At 45.3% G+C, this 17,893-nt stretch overlaps 1 protein-coding gene across 1 annotated transcript in view; it reads left to right on the top strand.

Moving 5' to 3' along the window:
* Positions 1 to 8,908, top strand: part of E2F6 (E2F transcription factor 6) — a 27,929-nt gene extending 19,021 nt beyond the window's left edge. The window contains exons 4-8 of the mRNA XM_018558389.1: positions 3,557 to 3,715; positions 5,469 to 5,583; positions 6,503 to 6,650; positions 7,888 to 7,890; positions 8,747 to 8,908. Coding sequence (XP_018413891.1) covers positions 3,557 to 3,715; positions 5,469 to 5,583; positions 6,503 to 6,650; positions 7,888 to 7,890; positions 8,747 to 8,751 — 430 coding nt within the window. The 3' untranslated portion in view covers positions 8,752 to 8,908. The remainder of the gene's footprint in view (positions 1 to 3,556; positions 3,716 to 5,468; positions 5,584 to 6,502; positions 6,651 to 7,887; positions 7,891 to 8,746) is intronic.
* Positions 8,909 to 17,893: the final 8,985 nt, after the last annotated feature.

Raw genomic sequence — 17,893 nt, 5'->3', positions numbered from 1 at the left:
GGGGGGTTCCACTCTCTCAATTTTGGAATTTTTACATATTTTTGTGTTTGAAAGCGGGAGGGAAGAGAATATCCATTGCATAGCACAAAGCATGAAGCTTACAAGGTGAGTGAGAACAGAGGCAAAAATGTAAAGTAGTATAACCTTACCACTGCTGAAGTCACACAAATAAGTAGCAGACCTCTCTTCCCACCGGCCTCCTTCATTTTACACATCAGTTTTCAGTGACTTGCACATTTAAAGAAGCACCCCAGGATTTTCTTTTTTAACATTGCAGTAGGGCTACCCCCGCGCTGCAAGAGTTAACTGCTCTTTTGTGTCTAGGTTTAAACAAACACCTGGGAGTTTTGACGCTCCAAACGAAGGGCAACAAAACTCTCAACACAAGAAATCCCATTCATTGCTATGGCCCCTGTTCACACCCGAGAGTTTTGTTGCAAGTTGTAAAACGCAGAACGTTGGAAAAGGTACATGAGCTTCTTTCGGGCAGATTACAGCACGCAGCATAGACTTCAATGGAAACGCATGAAAACTTGCGACACAAGCCGTTTGCACGTTTCTGTGCACATCATTACACCTTGTGCGCACGTTTGTTCATTTACTGCAATGCATTTCAATCTGCTCACTAAAACGTGCGTATTTGTATATGCGTGTCTAACAGGCGTAAAAATGTGCAACACACGCGGAAATCCACGCGATACACGTTAGATGGCACGCTAAACAAAACGTAAGCAAAAACGCTGACGACTAGTTGTGTACGCAGTCTTAGGCCTCATTCACACTGCTTAGAGTCGGTCTGTACAGATCCGTGCGGCGTGCACGGCCCTATCCTTCCGTACCTGGGAAGGGCAGGTGCTGCGTGTGATTGTACGCAACAGCCTGTTCTCTATGGGAGGACGCGGCCGTACGCTCACCTGAGCTGAACATCCATGCTGGTGTCTGTACTCGTACGCAGACAGGATGGATCCCGTCAGGATGGATCCCATAGAGAAGAACAGGCTGCTGCATACAATCACACGCAGCACCTGTCCTTCCCGGGAGCGGCCCGATACAGCCGTGCACGCCACACAGATCTGTACGAGCCGACTCTAAGCTGTGCGAATGAGGCCTAAGACTCACTCGGAGCTCCAAGCCTAGACCGTTCCTTCCAAGGTCTCTCCCCCTCCTCTGCAGAGTAGGCACTGTAAATCATCCACGTCTATACACTGTGTATAGATATGAGGATGCTGAGGAAGATTCCAATGTGCTGCAGGGAGGAGGAGACAGGATGGAGGGATTGTCGCGACAGCTGGCCAACTCGGAGCTTTGGGTGAGTATAATTTTGTTACTTCAGCCCCTAGACACAAATGAGCGCTTAACCCTTGCAGAGTGAGGGCTAGCCCTACCGCAAGGGTTAATAGAAACAAATCCTGGCGTTCCTCTTTCAGTTATTGCTGTTTTTGCATGTGTTGTATTTGCTTTCTGCGTAGAAAGCCCCGGTAATGCTACACATGCTGTCCTGGCAATCTTATTCCTGTACATAACCAAGAAATAGCATCGTAATGCATGACAAAGGCATTGTCTTTTAGTTAAAAGCCTTTTTAATGGGATTGATTAGCAGTGATAATGCGATCAGTGGAAGGGAAGTGGCGTTCAGGGAGATGCCTTTGTAATGATAATGGCCTTGAAAGCCATAAGCGACTGTTGGGTATCTACAGGGAACGAATTAGAGCATATTATTACACAGCAAATGTATTCTGTAGAGTGGTGGTGTCTGCGGCATACGTCCTGCATATTGCAGTGCAGATAAAATGTTTGTAATGTTACATACAGAGGCGGGGGCGGTGTGTGCCCTTCCAGCTGTTGGTGTAGCCATCCCAGGATATCTGTCCAGCTACTAGCGGGGCATGTTGGGGTTGGTACACCTAAAATAATGCTGGAAATATACTGCTCAAATGTCGTCAGATTCCGGGTGAATCGGTGGAAACTCCAGCCGTTGGTGGCCTTGTCATCTCCCCACTCGACTAATCAATTTTTTTATCAACTTGTTGAAGGAGGCAGTCCAAAAATTCTCGGCCATCGAACATTTCCCCCCCTCATTCAATAGTGTGAACGCTCGGTGACAGAGGTACGGCACATAGAGGAAGGCACGGACACCTATTTTCTGGAACTCAGAGAAACGATGTTCATGAGAAGACTTCTCTGTATTAATCCAGAAGATACACACAAATAATGATTTACATTTTTCTATCCGAGAGAGAAAGGAAAGAACTATACTCCTAAAATCGAAATTAATCGCTAACAAGCTCTAAAGTGTATTTCTGCTTTTGCAGTAAAATTTATATACTGCCGGGCCAAAAAAAAAAAGGTCACGCACTCTAATATTTCGTTGGACGGCCTTTAGATTTGATTGCGGCACGCATTCGCCATGTCATCGCTTCGATAAGCTTATACAATGTCGCAACATTCATTTCCATCCAGAGGTGCATTAATTTTTCACCAAGATCTTGTAGTGACGATGGGAGAGTCAGACCTCTGTGTAAAGTCTTCTCCAGCACATCCCAAAGATTCTCAATGGGGTTCAGGTCTGGACTCTGTGGTGGCCAATCCTTGTGTGGCAATGATGTCTCATGCTCCCTGAATCACTCTTTCACAATCTGAGCCCGATGAATCCCGGCATTGTCATCTTGGAATGTGCCCAATGTGCCATCAGGGAAAAAAAAAAATCCATTGATGGAAAAACCTGATCATTCAGTATATTCAGGGAGGCAGCTGACCTCATTTTTTGGGGACGTAATGTTGCTGAATCTGGACCTGACCAACTGAAGCAACCCCAGATCATAACACTGCCCGAAATCCAGGAGGTGTCTTTTTTTTTTTTGGGGGGCCAGGCAGTATATGTTCCTATTCACACAGCATAGCGAAAAATACATTTATAATAAGTATTTTACCCTTTAGATGTCTCTGTGTAATTTTAAAGTGGAAGGACGTTTTGGCTGTCCCTATAGAAAGACTGTGGACACTCTGAGCTTCCTCTCATTTAACATACATATCAATCTTTAACTTCATGGCCTCATTCACACAGCGTAGAGTGGGACCGTACAGATCCGTGCACGCCGGGCCATTCCCGGGAGGGACAGGTGTGATTGTACGCAGCAGCCTGTTCTTCTCTATGGGGGGATGCGGTCGTACGCTCACCCGAGCTGCACATCCGTGCGGGTGTCCGTACTCGGACGCAGACAGGATGGATCCTTTCTGCGTCCGAGCACGGACACCCGCACGGATGTGCAGCTCGGGTCAGCGTACGACATCATACAGCTGCGTCCCCCTACAGGGAAGAACATGCTGCTTCCTACAATCATACGCAGCACTTGTCCCTCCAGGGAAGGGTCCGATGCGTCCTTGCACGCCACACTGATCTGTACGGCCCCACTCTACGCTGTGTGAATGTGGCCTAACTATCATTTATCTAAATATTGAACATACAAAGAAGTGTCAGTAGATTGATGATGAACATTGTGCTCATATCTGTATGCTCTTCTCAACGTTCTCTCTAATCTGTTGATTCTCATTGAAGGGGGGCAGACCTGAATCAAATAGGAAAGGAGATCACGGAGCAACAGCAGATCCGCAATGACATCAGCGAGCTCTCCGCTATGGAAGAAGCCTTGGATGACCTAATCAGAGACTGTGCTCAACAACTCTTCCGGCTAACAGAAAACCGCGCAAACAGGAAATATCCTTTTTTCCATCTCAGATGTAGAAGAAACTCCCAATGATGGAAAATGTGCCAGTGAACTGGAATAATCTAAAATTATAGTTAATCCGCAGATCTCACAATACTTGAATGTCCCTTCTGCTTGTTCCTAATTGCAGCAGTTGGTTAAAGAAGAACTCCCGGAAAAAGAAAAAATTAACCCTTGCAGTGGAGCTACCCTTTCACTGCAAAGGGTTAAGTGCTCATTTGTGTCTAGGCTCAAAAAAAAAAAAAGTTACTCACCCGAAGCTCTGTGCCGCCATCTTCTTAAACCGCTTCTTACAACGTCTCTCCTCCTCTGCTGCAGTCTAAGGCCCCTAAAATCATTAAAGGAGAAGTGTGAGGTGAGTGCTTTTCACTCACCTCATAGTTCTAGCCGACCTGTGACAATGAGACTGTCACAGGTCGGCTCAGTAGATCGTGAGGTGAGCGAACATATACCGGCGTTCACTCACCTCTCGATTCTGTCATGGCTCTCTGCCGTGACGGGGGGGCTGGATTCCCCCTTACCCGCTCCGATCCGCCAGCGCTGACTGGGGGAGGGGGCGGGTTCAGCTGGCTCTGCCTCTAGATAGGCAGAGCCAGCTGTCAGTCAGGCAGCTGTGCAGATCCAGACATAATTGTTGGGATCCGCTTCAGCGTCCTCCCGTCCCCCTAGGCTCAGTATACCGCGAGCAGTAGCTCGCGGTATACTGAGCTTAGGGTGACGGGAGGACGCTAGTTTGTGTCCTCCCTTACCCTTAGGAGAACTATGGGGAAAAGCCTTAACCCCATAGTTCTCCATTTAATGTCTATACACAGTGTAAAGATGTGAGGATGCTGAAAAAGATTCCAATGCTGCAGGGAGGGGGAGACAGGCTGCAGGGAGCAGTGACAGCTGGCCGGCTCTGAGCTTCGGGTGAGTATAATTCTTATTTTACCACCTAGACAAAAATGAGCAGTTAACCCTTTCAGTGTGGGGTAGGGCTGCAGCTAACGATTATTTTCATAATCGATTAGTTAGCCGATTATTAGGTTCGATTAATCGGATTTAAAAAAAAAAAAGGCTCCAGTGATGGACTACTAGTTTCTATTGAGATTTATTTGGTGTTCCTCTATAGCTGATAATGTTCTGCAGTGTGCCGCTTTAAAAAAAAAAAAACCACACACACACAGGCAGCATTAAAAAGCTCCCGGCCGATCTCCACTTACCTTGGTGTTGTCGGCGGGCAGCGGCGTTGATCATGTCGGCGGGCAGCGGCGAATCGGGCAGCTCACCGGGAGGAGAGGGCCAGACACATGTCCTCAGCGTGTGCGTGGCGTAAGCGGCGTCGCGTGAGCGGGTATACCGGCGTAGGCGCGAGCGGCTTAAACGACATGGGCGTGGCGTAAGCGGCGTGCAGCGGCGAGCGGGAAATTTGAATTTTAGCCGATGAATCGACAATGGAAAACGTTGACAACGTTTTCCATCGTCGATTTTAATCGACTTAATCGAAAACTGTTGCAGCTCTAGTGTGGGGGTAGCCCCACTGCAAGGGTTCATTTAAAAACATTCCTGGAGTTCTTCTTTAACTGTTGAATCAAACTACATTGTTTGCAACGGCTAAACTTGGTCAGGACTACACATGACGTTCTGCTATTGCTCAGGTTAATACCACGGGCTAGATCTTCTTTTTCCCCCCTATATTGGGTGCTGCTTAGTGTCTGGTGATGGGCAGATTCCTGACGTTCATTATCCTTAATGAAGAAACACATTGGCCTATGTAACGTACCAAGACCTGCACAGTATTGAAGAATACCACGAGCAGATGATCATTGCTGTGAAAGCCCCAGAAGAAACCAAGTTAGAAGTCCCAGCACCCAGCGAGGCAAGTACCTTAAAACTAAAGTAAGCGTGTCGTGAGAGAAGCTATCATTGCGGAGCATGTTCTGAAAATGCTAGTTGCCTGGCTGTGACGCTGATGCTTGAGCTTTCGGTACTTTTAAAGTGACACTAAACTCAGGAGTTAAATCTTAGAAATGTATTCATGTACCTTAACTATTCACAACAATGTATCTTATTTGTGCATCACTTGTCTGTAGATCCTCAAATCATCTCTGAATTGGTGCTGACACTGTCCTTCCTTCTGGAGGGGGGCTACTTTTTGTTCTCCGTGGTCCCTGTGTGTGTTGTAAAGTAGTCACCGCTCCAAGCTCACTCCCGTGATAGACTACAATCTCAATACAAATTGGTAAACTAAACATGAGATTGTTGTCCATCACAGGAGCGAGCTTGGAGTGGTGACTACTTTACAGCACACACAGGGACCATGGGGAACAAGAGTAGCCCCCCTCCAGAAGGAAGGACAGTGTCAGCACCAATTCAGAGGTGATTTGAGGATCTACAGCCGAGTGATACACATATAAGATACATTTTTGTTAATAGTTAAGGTAGTTGGATGTATTTTTAAGATTTGACTCCTGAGTTCACTAATCTGGAACAAATATGCAAATTGGGGAAGTCAGAATATTTATCTGCATGCTTGGTGTGGGTCATTGTCTCAGAATCGCTTGTCGCTCAAAATCGCGCGATTTGCATGTCGCTCAGTGTGAATGGGGTCTTAGCCGCTGGATCAGTATGACAGCCAGGCAGTTAGCATTTTTAACCACGCCTAGCAGTGTTGGCTTCCAATTTCTCTCCTGACATGTTTACTTAAAGCAAAACCCGGGGCAATCAAATATATCTGTTTGATTATACTTTGGGGAAGTAATTGTGATTGACTAATGCTTGCATTGTGTTCTTTGCAGGACTGTATAGAGATTCATATAAAGAGCACAAAGGGCCCAATTGACGTGTTTCTGTGTGAAGTGGAGCACAAAGATCCAGATGAGAAATCTTTTCAGAGATTAACAAAGACTCTTAAGATGGAACCGAATCCAATTCCGATTGATGATGGTAAATAAGTGTGATAAGGAAAATATACAGTTGTATGGCAGCGACTGTATCTGTCATATTACTTATCCTTTTAGGGGCGGTATTGCTGTATATCAGGGGTGGGCAAACTCTGGTCCTCCCAGCTGTGATGAAACTACAAATCCCACGATGCCTCTTGTTTCTGGGAGTCATTCCTGTAGCTGTGAGAATCTTGCAATGCCTCATGGGCTTTGTAGTTCCACAGCAGCTGGAGGGCTGGAGTTTGCCCAGCCCTGCTGTAGGTACTCAGTTCTGATAGTCTTTGGGGCAGCACATTCCCTATAACAAGCCAGTCTCGGCATGATTGGCTTGAGATCGGGGTCAGGACTCTGTTGGTTTCTTTCTTTTGTTTATACGTTTACATCTACTTCTATATAATAGAATTGCTGTGGTTGCAAGTTTGTTTGCAGACATGCATTGCACAACTTCCTTACGCTTGGTATGTGCTTACTATAAATCTATGGGTGTGTACAGTCATGGGGGAGAGGACTCCGGGGTCTGCCATGAATATAGCGATCTAGCTGGGGAACTTTTTACTTATTGTGTCCAGGAGCATACATGTGGAAGCTGTTCCTGGGGTTGGTGAACATTACAGACAAGATTTCTCCCAGCATAACAGATCTTTTTAGATGTCCTGAATTTGGACACACTCTTCAAGGAAACCCTAAATTAAGGCCAAAGCAAGCAAACAAATTGTGCCGCTGTATATGAAGCATCATAAGGTCCCAGCTGCTATCTAAAACCTATCGTCCTGCTATGACATGGGACATACCTCAAAAACCCAAACTCCTTTTGGGTACTCGTACTCCACCTCCAACAATGACATCAGTGGCCCAAGCGGGATAACTTAGCAAGGAGGTAGAGAATGCCTAAGGGTCCGTTCACATGCACTGGATCGCATTGTGGCCGGCTCACTATGTTGTGGAGCTGGAGAGGGCATGGCGGTGCATTGAAGTGAATGGCACCGCAGCCACGCCCTCCAGCCGCAATGCGATGCATGAATGCATGCGGTCCGGTCCAGTCAGAAAAAATAGTTCTTGCAGCATTTTTTCTGACCGGATCACAGGCATTGTTTTGCCTTGGGCTCCCGTGCGGCCGATCGCATGGCGGCTGCAGGGCGTGGCTATGGTGCCATTAAGTTCAATGGACTGCCACGCCCCACAACAAAGTGAGCCAGCTGCAATGCGATCCAGTGCGTTCGGGCCGGAACGCGCTGCAGATGGTGTGAACGGGTCCTAAAGCTAACCGAACTAAAGGAGCCCAATGAAAAATTGTTGGCTGAGCATCACCTGCATCCAATCAAATGTAGGTACTGATCAAACATTTTGACAAAGGTAGGTGCTTGCAATACAGTGAAAGTGTTTTAGGATAGGCTCGCACTAGGGCGATCTGTGAACGCGCGGTCATAGAATCGCACACCACAGCCAATCGCACTGGAGGTGCCATTATTTTTGAATAGCACCCCAGTCGCGCTAGACAGATTGCACGGTTTCCCGATGCCGCTGGAAAAAAAAAACGCATGGTGCGTGTCACAAAAAAGGTATATAACTTTTTTCAGCGATTCCCGCGTGGGTATATCCCCATTGAAATCAATGGGGCCATGCGGCAATCGCTGTGTGCAATTATGCACGATCACGTGCGTCCCTGGATCGCCGATATGCGAACATAGTCTTACAATCTTGAAACCTGATACTGGTTCACCTTAAATGTCTGCACAGGTACCAGCGGATCTTCCAAGTAACTCTAAATCAAACCATATATGAGAACGTGAGCTCCTTTATCCCACACACTGTCTGGGATGCATAGTACAAACATCTGGATTTATAGCATGTGCTTGCCCTGGGGCTGTTGTGTCTGCACCATGTAGTCCTTGTGTTCTCTATAATCATTACTTCTATAAAACAAATGAAAGCCGGCCCGGGCGAACATCTGCTCAAAGCAGATAGCAGCAACATCGAATGTGGGAAAGCTTAATTCCAGAGCGGTCACTCATAAATCTGTACAGCCGACATCAGCAGGCATTCACAGCCGTTGTCTCTTTATTGTGGCTGACTCTCGTGTTTCCTTTTGTCTTGCAGACTGATAAATGGAGGATTCTATCCATACTGATGGGAAACCGCTCATCTTTCTAAATGCGTCACAGACGCTTAAAGGGACTCCTGGAGGAGCTGTTTCTATTGCACAAAACACCACCCCGGTTTTATTGTTCATGGCTGTGGAAAGCTCTAGGAAACAACTTTTATCTTCTGCCTCACCTGGGACGGGATGAAGTTGTCCTTTTTTGGGGGGAGTCGGTGGAGGTGGAGTAAATAAGTCTGCTGGGAACAATATTTTTGGTCTCTATTGCGTCTTCTAAACTGTCCCCCGACATTGCTGCGTCTTCTAAACTGTCCCCCGACATTGCTGCTTGTAAACAGTTGTATAATCTTGTGATCAGAGATACAAAAACTTACTTTGTGACTGACTGACTCGTATTCTGATCATCTGCAGATCCCAGATGTGTCCGCAGCACCCTCTAGGTCCGTTGTGTGAATCCGCAGCACCCTTTTAGGTCCGTTGTGTGAATCCGCAGCACCCTTTTAGGTCCGTTGTGTGAATCTGCAGCACCTTCTAGGTCCGTTGTGTGGATCCGCAGCCAGCGAAATTAGGCAACCTGAATCTTGGGCTCTGCGTTATCATGAAATTCCTATCCAGAGGTGGACAAATCCATACAGAATAAAGCCCAGACTGTGTGCTATTTTAACCCCTTTGTTCCCAGGTGCCAATAAACCCTCTGCATCCCCAACACTCTCCAGCTCAGGTCCTCATCCACCTGCGCCTATGTTATGTGATTGTGCTGGAACTTTCCAGCATTGATGTGATTGGAATCCTTTTAGGTTTTATCATGGACTTTAGAGTTGTATTAGACCCTCAGTAAGGTTGGGTATGTTGTACCTTGTATACTAATTCTAGGGAAATAATTTTCAGGGGAATATAGGAAGTGTTCCATGTTTCCCAGTCATGATCACATGTAGCATTGGTTAAAGGCCAGGTTCACATGGGTGGTGTATTACCACATCAGTTTTGACGCTCGGTAAAGAGGAACTTTACCCATATATTTGAAATGAGCACAAAGGCACCTTTTTAGAAATGTTTAGTAATGACAATCTACAAACGCATACTTCTAGATCATTGCCGGCTTTGTATTCTTTGCTTTTCCTCCTCATTCTTCTCAAAGTGGCCATTTTAACCAAGGGCAGATTCATATATATCCCTTTACTTCCTGGAACTCTGACATGTGACCATGCACACCAGCTCAGGGGAGGGAAATGACTTTGCCTGAGATCTCATGAGATTTCCCAGCAATGCTCTGCTGATGTAACCCTACCAGGATGCAATGCTTGGTCACAGGTTACATCACTAATGCCCAAGAGGACCAGGAAGTGTAAAAACAGTAATTGTAAGTAAAAGAAAAATAGGTTTAATGAATGTGAGGTGATTTCATATTGGCATGCAGAGCTGCACCCTGATGTGATTTTTAGTGAAAGGTGGAATAGGTCCGCTCTAATGTGCATGGTGGTAAGGCACCCCATTCATTTTGAAGGTCACCAACAGATTTCATTACGCACCTGCACTCTTCCCACATCTCATGTGCTCAGAGCTGATCTGGAAAGCGGATCCATAGTGGTGAGTTGGGGATGTTTGTTTGAGGTCTCATTTAGAATGAATTCTATTCTAGTGCAGGGACAGTTGCATGACGGTGAATAAGAGAACCTGGTTTAATCTTTCCGCAGTGAGAACATTTTGAGTTATTGTAATGTTTACTTTAAAGCCAGTTCTCTGGGCAAATCAAATCTTAACCCTTGCAATGGAGCTACCCCTGCGCTAGAAGGGTGAAGTGCTCGTTTTGTCCATGGAGCTGAAATGACAGTTCTACTCACCCGAACCACAATCCCGACTGGCTTCTACACCGCTCCCTCCAGCCTGTCTCCTCCTCTGCTCCAGCGATGCTATGGCCCTCGGCACCCTAACATTCTATACACTGTGTAGGACATGGTCACTTGCAGGACCTTAGACTGCTGGAGTGGAGGTGGAGCGAGGCTGAAGGGAACGGTCTAGGAGTAAGGTGGGATTGAGGTTCAGGTGATTAGCTCCCTAGGTGAAAGGAACACTTAACCCTTGCAGTGCGAGGGTAGCTCCACCCCAAGGGTTAAGATTTGATTTGTCTGGAGTTCTACTTTAAAGTAGTTTTGGGTGTATCACACTTGTACATGTTGTTCCCCAGTTCCAATATTGTGTGACATATGGAGAGTATTAGACTCTCTTTCCAGTGGCTCTATGTATTGTATTAATCCGCCCTCTCTGATCACAGCTAATCATGGCCAAAGGGAAAGTACTTTGTGTTCACAAAGACCTGATCCATGAGAGAAGAACAGTCCAGCACAGCCATGGTGCAGCATTACTAAGCAAGAAGCCTATCCTACAATACATAATGAGCAAATATGGAGGTGGTTCTGTCTCTTGTGATCTTGTACTGGGCAGGAATTTCAGGGAAGCTGAGCTGAGAGAGTTGGAGCTGTTTGGAAACATGATCATTGTTCGTGCTCATGCACAAATTAGAGATTTTTTTGCAGGGCAATGTATATCCGCTTCATCTGTATTTTTATGGTCCGTGTGCACTTTCCACTTATAGTTGGTTAGGAGTTGCTCATTTTTGGATTCAAAGGGATTTTCTTTACTGTTGAAAAATGTATTTGGCATTGACCTCAGGGCAATGGTCCGTGATATTTTTTGGTCAATAGTTCTCCTTTTGTCCTGCCCGGGACAATAGCCCGGGACATTGTAGTGAACTCTCCGTTTTTTTTTAAGGTTGCTATATGCACTCTTCAGACAGGGTCGTGTATGCCCTGGTCAGGGCAGGGACATCTGGTTTCCTAATGTCTTAGTATTTCAGCATACTACAACCAATATGTCTGCAGTATTCTGCTAGCCATGGACATGCCATAAATACTAGGGATGCACCGATACTTTTCCGATACCAGTGCAGATACTTGGCATTTTCATGAGAACTATCAGAGTTGCAGCGGTTGCAGCTGGGACCTGGCTCTGGCGCTCCACCACTGTCCTGAAATCATTAGTCTGTATTGTTGTAGAGAAACTGTCACATGACACTAAACAAAAATGTATCAGTAATTGGTATCTGTGAGGACTTGGACAAGTATCAGTACTTGGAAAAATGATACCGGTGCATCACATATATGTATTTATAAAAACAAAATCATACAATAAAACAGAGATGTACAAATCCCGGGAGCTCCGTGTGCTCCTTACATATGACAGCTGCCTCCTAACTTTTGAGTTTTTCTCTAGTGTTGTCTTGTAGCTGCGAAAGTATCTGTACTTGTACCGAGTATGGTACTTGGTTTCGGTGCATCCCTAATATATACCATGCCTGGCATATTTTATTTTTTCCATTTCAGGTATTTGTACCGTGCTGCTGACAAATTACGCTACGCTCTACATACTGCACATTCACATCAGCTCTTGCCCTCAAGGAGCTTACAATCTACGCTCCCTATTGTGCACACATACAGTACATGGCCCATTAACCTTCCAGCATATATTTGGAGTGTGGGAGAGTACCCGGAGGAAACCCACTCAAGCACAGGGAGCACATGCAAACTCCATACAGATGGTGCCCTGACGGGGATTTGAACTGGGGATCCCCGAGTGCTGCTAGGCAGCAGTGCCAACCACTAAGCTGATGCATGGTCATGACATTTTAACATGCCTATGCTAGGCTTCGGCATGCTAAAAAGCTGTTTTTGATATTAACCACCCTGTCACTGCGCCAAAGAACCGAGCTAGCAGCGGCCTGTAAAGAAAGATCACTGATGCCCACCAGCCACAGCTGGTATCTGACACTGCTGGGTATGTTGGAGGCTGCATCTCCTGCTGCATGCTGTGGCTACTTCACTCATGGACATGATGGTGTCATATCAGGAACCATGGCATGCAGTGCCACATGTGGCATCCAACCTATCCCAAGGCGCTGTTACTATATGCGGCTCTAGACGGTTAGATTTGCCGGTAATCTTTGACAACCTGCTGCTGGCTCAATTTTCTGGTGTAGTAATTGTAAATTCCTGGCTGTTAATTTGCTATTTTATTGGCTCGAGGTTGCTCTTTAAATACAGATATTCAGGAAACAAAGCCACATTCTGCTGTCATTATTTTTTATTCTAAACACTGATACTGTCGTATCTGCTTGACCTTGATTTCTCAAATACGAACTCCTCTTCCTGGGAATTGCATTGCACTGAAAGACAGAAAACACAGACAACAAAGATATAGATATATTTCTAGGACGGGTCAAGCCTCAGTAGTGTAAAAGCTTTATTGTATATACTGTATGTAGATTGTACATGTCTATGGTGGTGGCTGATCTACAATGACTGGTACATAGGACACTGGGACAGGAGTAAGGCAGTTGCCCAGATCTGCCCATTATTTGCCATGATGGGAATGTCATGGGCAACTGTTCACTTTTGATTTGGTTTTCCTGGTTCCAGCAGTTGTAGATGAGCTTTGCTATTTTCTGGGCCTTTTCACACAGGCTTTCTGATCCGGTCCGTCTGCCAGTTTTTGAGGCGGACCTGATCAGAAGCCCGATGTTGGTGTATGAGCAGATGGATCTTAATGGACGGGCGTCCAGTTACCCACGGCTCCAACCAGGTCCAGAAAAACAAACTGATCAGAGATCCATGTCGCCGGACCTGATCATGCTGTATTGGGGGTAAACTGATGTAAATGGACGCTCGTTCATTTAGATCCAGCTTACCTATACAGTAACATGGGTCCGGTAATGTCAGTTTTTCTCCTCCATTGCAGGACAGAGGAAAAAAAACGGCACAGACACGGAATTCACAACAGTGACATCTGTTCCGATCAGGAGGGGATCTGTGTCAGGACCTAAAAAAAAATTTAATTTGTAAAAAAATTTTTAAATAGATACCTATAATTATTTGGTTTCAGATCTGGTTATTGCTCATGGGCCTGTACTTCATCCCCTATTGGATCTGAGAACCAATCAGCATCAATTGAATAGAGCTACTTAACCCATTATAGTGGGGTCACTGAACCCTTTAGCTCTTTAGCCTGTTTTACACGATGTAGAGGTTCCATACACATGTGTGAGAATTACATTACAAGTGTAAGAATAGGAAAAGCATGTGTATGTGTTTGTCATGTCCTTGTCATGCATGTGGAAGACACACCCTACAATCCAGCCTGTTTTTTGGGGGAGTTTTTAGGGCCCGTTCACACCAGCAGTTGCTGGAGTAAACCGTGTTGATGCATTGTAATTGACGTATCACATTGTTGGTTTTTTTTTATTAGGGCTGTGGAAATTAACGATTAATTTCTAGATTAATCGTTAATCCTTTTTGATCGATTTACAATTTTTTTGATCGCTAATGAAAATATCACCTCTCCGCCGGCTTCCTGGTGTCCCGTCGGAGATCTGGTGACGTCACGGACATCGACGTCACCGGACTCCTCCCCCCTTCCCCAAGTGGCTCTGTCGGCTACCGAAGGGAAGGGGGGAGGAGTCCGGTGACATCGATGTCCGTGAGATAGATAGAGAGATATATATATATCTCTCTATTATATTGTGATTATGGTTTGAATGCAGTTCCAATGTATAGACAAGACAAACTGCCTTATGTCCTATTAATCCGGTTCCCACTACTTGAAAAAAGGAGGCGCGATAGTGGTGTGAACTGAATTAATAGGTAATAAGACCGTTAGCTTGTCTATGCATTAGGGCTGCATTCAACAAGGCTGCTCAATGTACACATAGTGTGAACCGGCCTTAAATAATACAAATAGCGTGGGTGCCCAGCACTGTTGTTAGAAGAGCTAATGGTGATCCAGTGACAAGTACTTGGATTAGGAGTGCTGATCTTACTTGCCACATGCTTGTTCTGGGTCAGTATTGAAACACAGGTCAGCCAGGTAACAACATTTTCAGAATGTTAATAGCAGCCTGATTTCTGTGTACAGATTTTCTTAATTGTACCCGCAATGGGCTTTACAGGACAGGTTAGGCCTCATTCACATGCACAGCCATACAGCATGCAGGTCCGTGCTGAATCCTGCGCTGTGGAGGGGCAGTTGTCACGTGTAGCCGCCTGTACAACTCAGAGAGGACATGCCTACAAGATGACCTGAATCTGTACATCTATACGGATACATGCTCCTGGACGCAAACAGTCTGTACAGATGTGTATGTTCGGGTTGTCCTGCATCCTATCAATGATTTGTGCAGTTGGCTACATGCGGCAGATACCCCTCCCGGGGGCAGGTGGCTACATGCTGTATGACTGAGCACATTTGTGGTAATGAGGCCTAAAAGTCATGTGTCCAGACCTCCAGGTTTTTCTAAATCTTATTGCATTGAATCATCTGTTGGTGCAATCTGGTAATGCAGTGCAGTCGTGGTTTGCTAAGGGAGCTGACGGGGGTCATCTCTAGGGAGGTACGGAAGCTCACATGTTACTACTTGGATGATCTTCAATTACATAACCCTTTATACTGCCTTTTAAAATGATGTAAAAATGTTACAAAATATCAGCTTGTGATGATCAGAACATGCTTGTTGTCTCTGAAGGCCCAAGTTTGAAGTTTTGAGGTAGATTATCAGAAACCTAGGCAAAGGAAAGTAGAGCTTTAGCCCAAACCCACCAGTAGAATTGTGGTGACATTGGCTATCGCTTCCACATGTCCCTTTTATTCCCCCTTCTAAATCATCCCCTGTGCCTTAACCTGTCCTAAACATTGGTTGTAAAAGCTAAAATGTAAAGCCAGCCTCTTTCTATGGACTGAAGTAGACTCTAGTTCTATTTTGTGAACCGTTTGTAGAGATGCCATGTTTTGTAAGATCTATTAAAAACACTTCTGAAGTAAATGGAGTATGTGTGCGGATTTGTCATGCTGGAAAGTGGTGACAGGCATTGACCTTATGGCTGCATCCAGGCGCTTGGGCGCATTCAGTTTATTAGAGGGCAAGAAGACCTCATTGAGATACTTAGAATAGAGATGATGCGTGCACTATTTCAGAGGCTGCGATTCACTCCTGATGATGATTTACTGCTTTCACTATAATCCTTCCAGGGAGAGCCTGCTATTATAGGATCATCAAGACCGAATTGCTGACACCAGAAGGAGATAATGGAAGTATATTTATATACAGGTCTCATCCCCTGCTGAGTTAATGCTATTGACAAAAGATAAAACTGGTACAGCCTTGATGAATTATTAACCCAGGATTCTTAGAGACGCCCAGATATGAATTGTATAATGGAGTTTGCTTTGGCACATATGTATATTGTGAAAGTATATGTCGTTTTGAAAAGTGATTTTCAATATCTTTTCCTTTTGCAGTTTTCAGTAAATCTTTACTCAGGATCCTGAAGTAAAATTCCTTATCCGGGTACTTCCTGTTATAATAACAATGCTTTGTCCCTGTCTCCCAATTGTGGGCTCCTGCAGTGTCAAGCGGTCTTCTGCTAGAGACTACAAGTGGCTGTTTTAACACATGTCATGCAGGCATGGTCTACTGTTATCACCATCAGAGAGAAACACTATGTGGCCATTGCTGGAGTGTATGCATATAGACAGGATGTGGCTGAGAGGGTAGATTGACTGCACTGAGAGGGTAACGAAGGATGGAAATGGTTTTTTGTAGGGATGCACCGATACCACTTAATAAAGGCCGAGTACAAGTACCGATACTTTTTTTCAAGTACTCGTCGATACGAATTACCGATACTTTTTCTTAAAGGGACAGGTCACATTTTTTCTAAAGCAATACAAAAATCATGATTTTAGGTCAGTTTCTTAATATTATGAAGAACATGAACACACTGTAGTGTGGCACAGCTATATCCAATTCTGCATACCTGGCTTTATATTATAAGAACTTTATAATATAAAGCCAGGTATGCAGAATTGGATACAGCTGTTCCACTCTATACAATCATACACTGTTCTGGAGTCTGGGCATGTGATAATCTATTTTCCCCACTAGGGGGATACAAGCCTTAGTTAGCAATGGCATGATAAATATTAATTTCATTCAATGTCTTTTTTTAAATATTATAACATTTATAATATAAAAAAAAGACATTGAATGAAATTAATATTTATCATGCCATTGCTAACTAAGGCTTGTATCCCCCTAGTGGTCAAAATAGATGAGCACATGTCCAGACTGCAGACCAGAACAATTCTGTATAACTGGCTTTATATTATTATTACATTGTCTTATCATATAAAGCCAGGTATACAGAATTGGCTGTAGCTGTGCTGTAGCTGTACCCTGCAAAATCAGTACATATAAAAAAGGCTACAAATATAAAGAGCGCTACTACCTGGGATTTCGGCTATATTTGATATAGGACAATATGTGAGACTTACGGTTGGAAGGCAACCAGGATGTCAGGAATGATGGATGAGTGGCTGGTGTCTGGAGAGGTCCGAAGAGGGGAAATTACCAGGATGGAAGAAAAGACACTGTGGCGGGTCTTAACAGCACACATGCATGGCTGGCCAGGCCGCGCTGCGGCGCTGAGAGAGGGAGAGCCGCGAACGGCTGTGTTCAGTGCGTACAGGCTGGAGTCCCACAGACAGGCTGGCTGTATCTTCGAACGAGAAGTCTAGATGAGTGGGCATTGTGCACAGAAAAGGGGGCTCTCTATGCAGTGGCGGCACTAGGCTGTGACATCTGCTCTAGTCTGACCTCTTCTCCCGCTGATTGGCCGATTGGATGATGACAGGCTTCCTCACCAGGCTTCCTCACCAGTCACTCCTGACTGGTGAGGAAGCCTTCCAATCGGCCAATCAGTGGGAGAAGACGTCAGAATGGAGCAGATGACAGAGGAGGTCGCGGCCATCTTGCTTAATTGAAGACGCGATGGAGGTCCTGTGTGCGGCGGATCCGGGTCCCTGAAGATGGCGGACGTGGCACAGGTACTCGTTTTATGTTTTGGAGTATTTGCACGAGTACGAGTACTCATGCAAATACTCGGTATCGCGGCCGATACCGATGCATCCCTAGTTTTTTTGTTTGTTTTTTTAATTCAGTTAGGGGTTGCATCCAACTTTAATATGTTGGTATAGCTGTCCCCAGGGGTAGGCAACCTTGGCACTCCAGTTGTTGTGGACCTACAAGTCACCTGACATAT

The sequence above is a fragment of the Nanorana parkeri genome, unplaced genomic scaffold (assembly GCF_000935625.1).
Source record: "Nanorana parkeri isolate BGI_ZX_2015 unplaced genomic scaffold, ASM93562v1 scaffold336, whole genome shotgun sequence".
Lineage (NCBI taxonomy): Eukaryota > Metazoa > Chordata > Amphibia > Anura > Dicroglossidae > Nanorana > Nanorana parkeri.
This window is presented reverse-complemented; position numbering and strand designations above follow the sequence as displayed.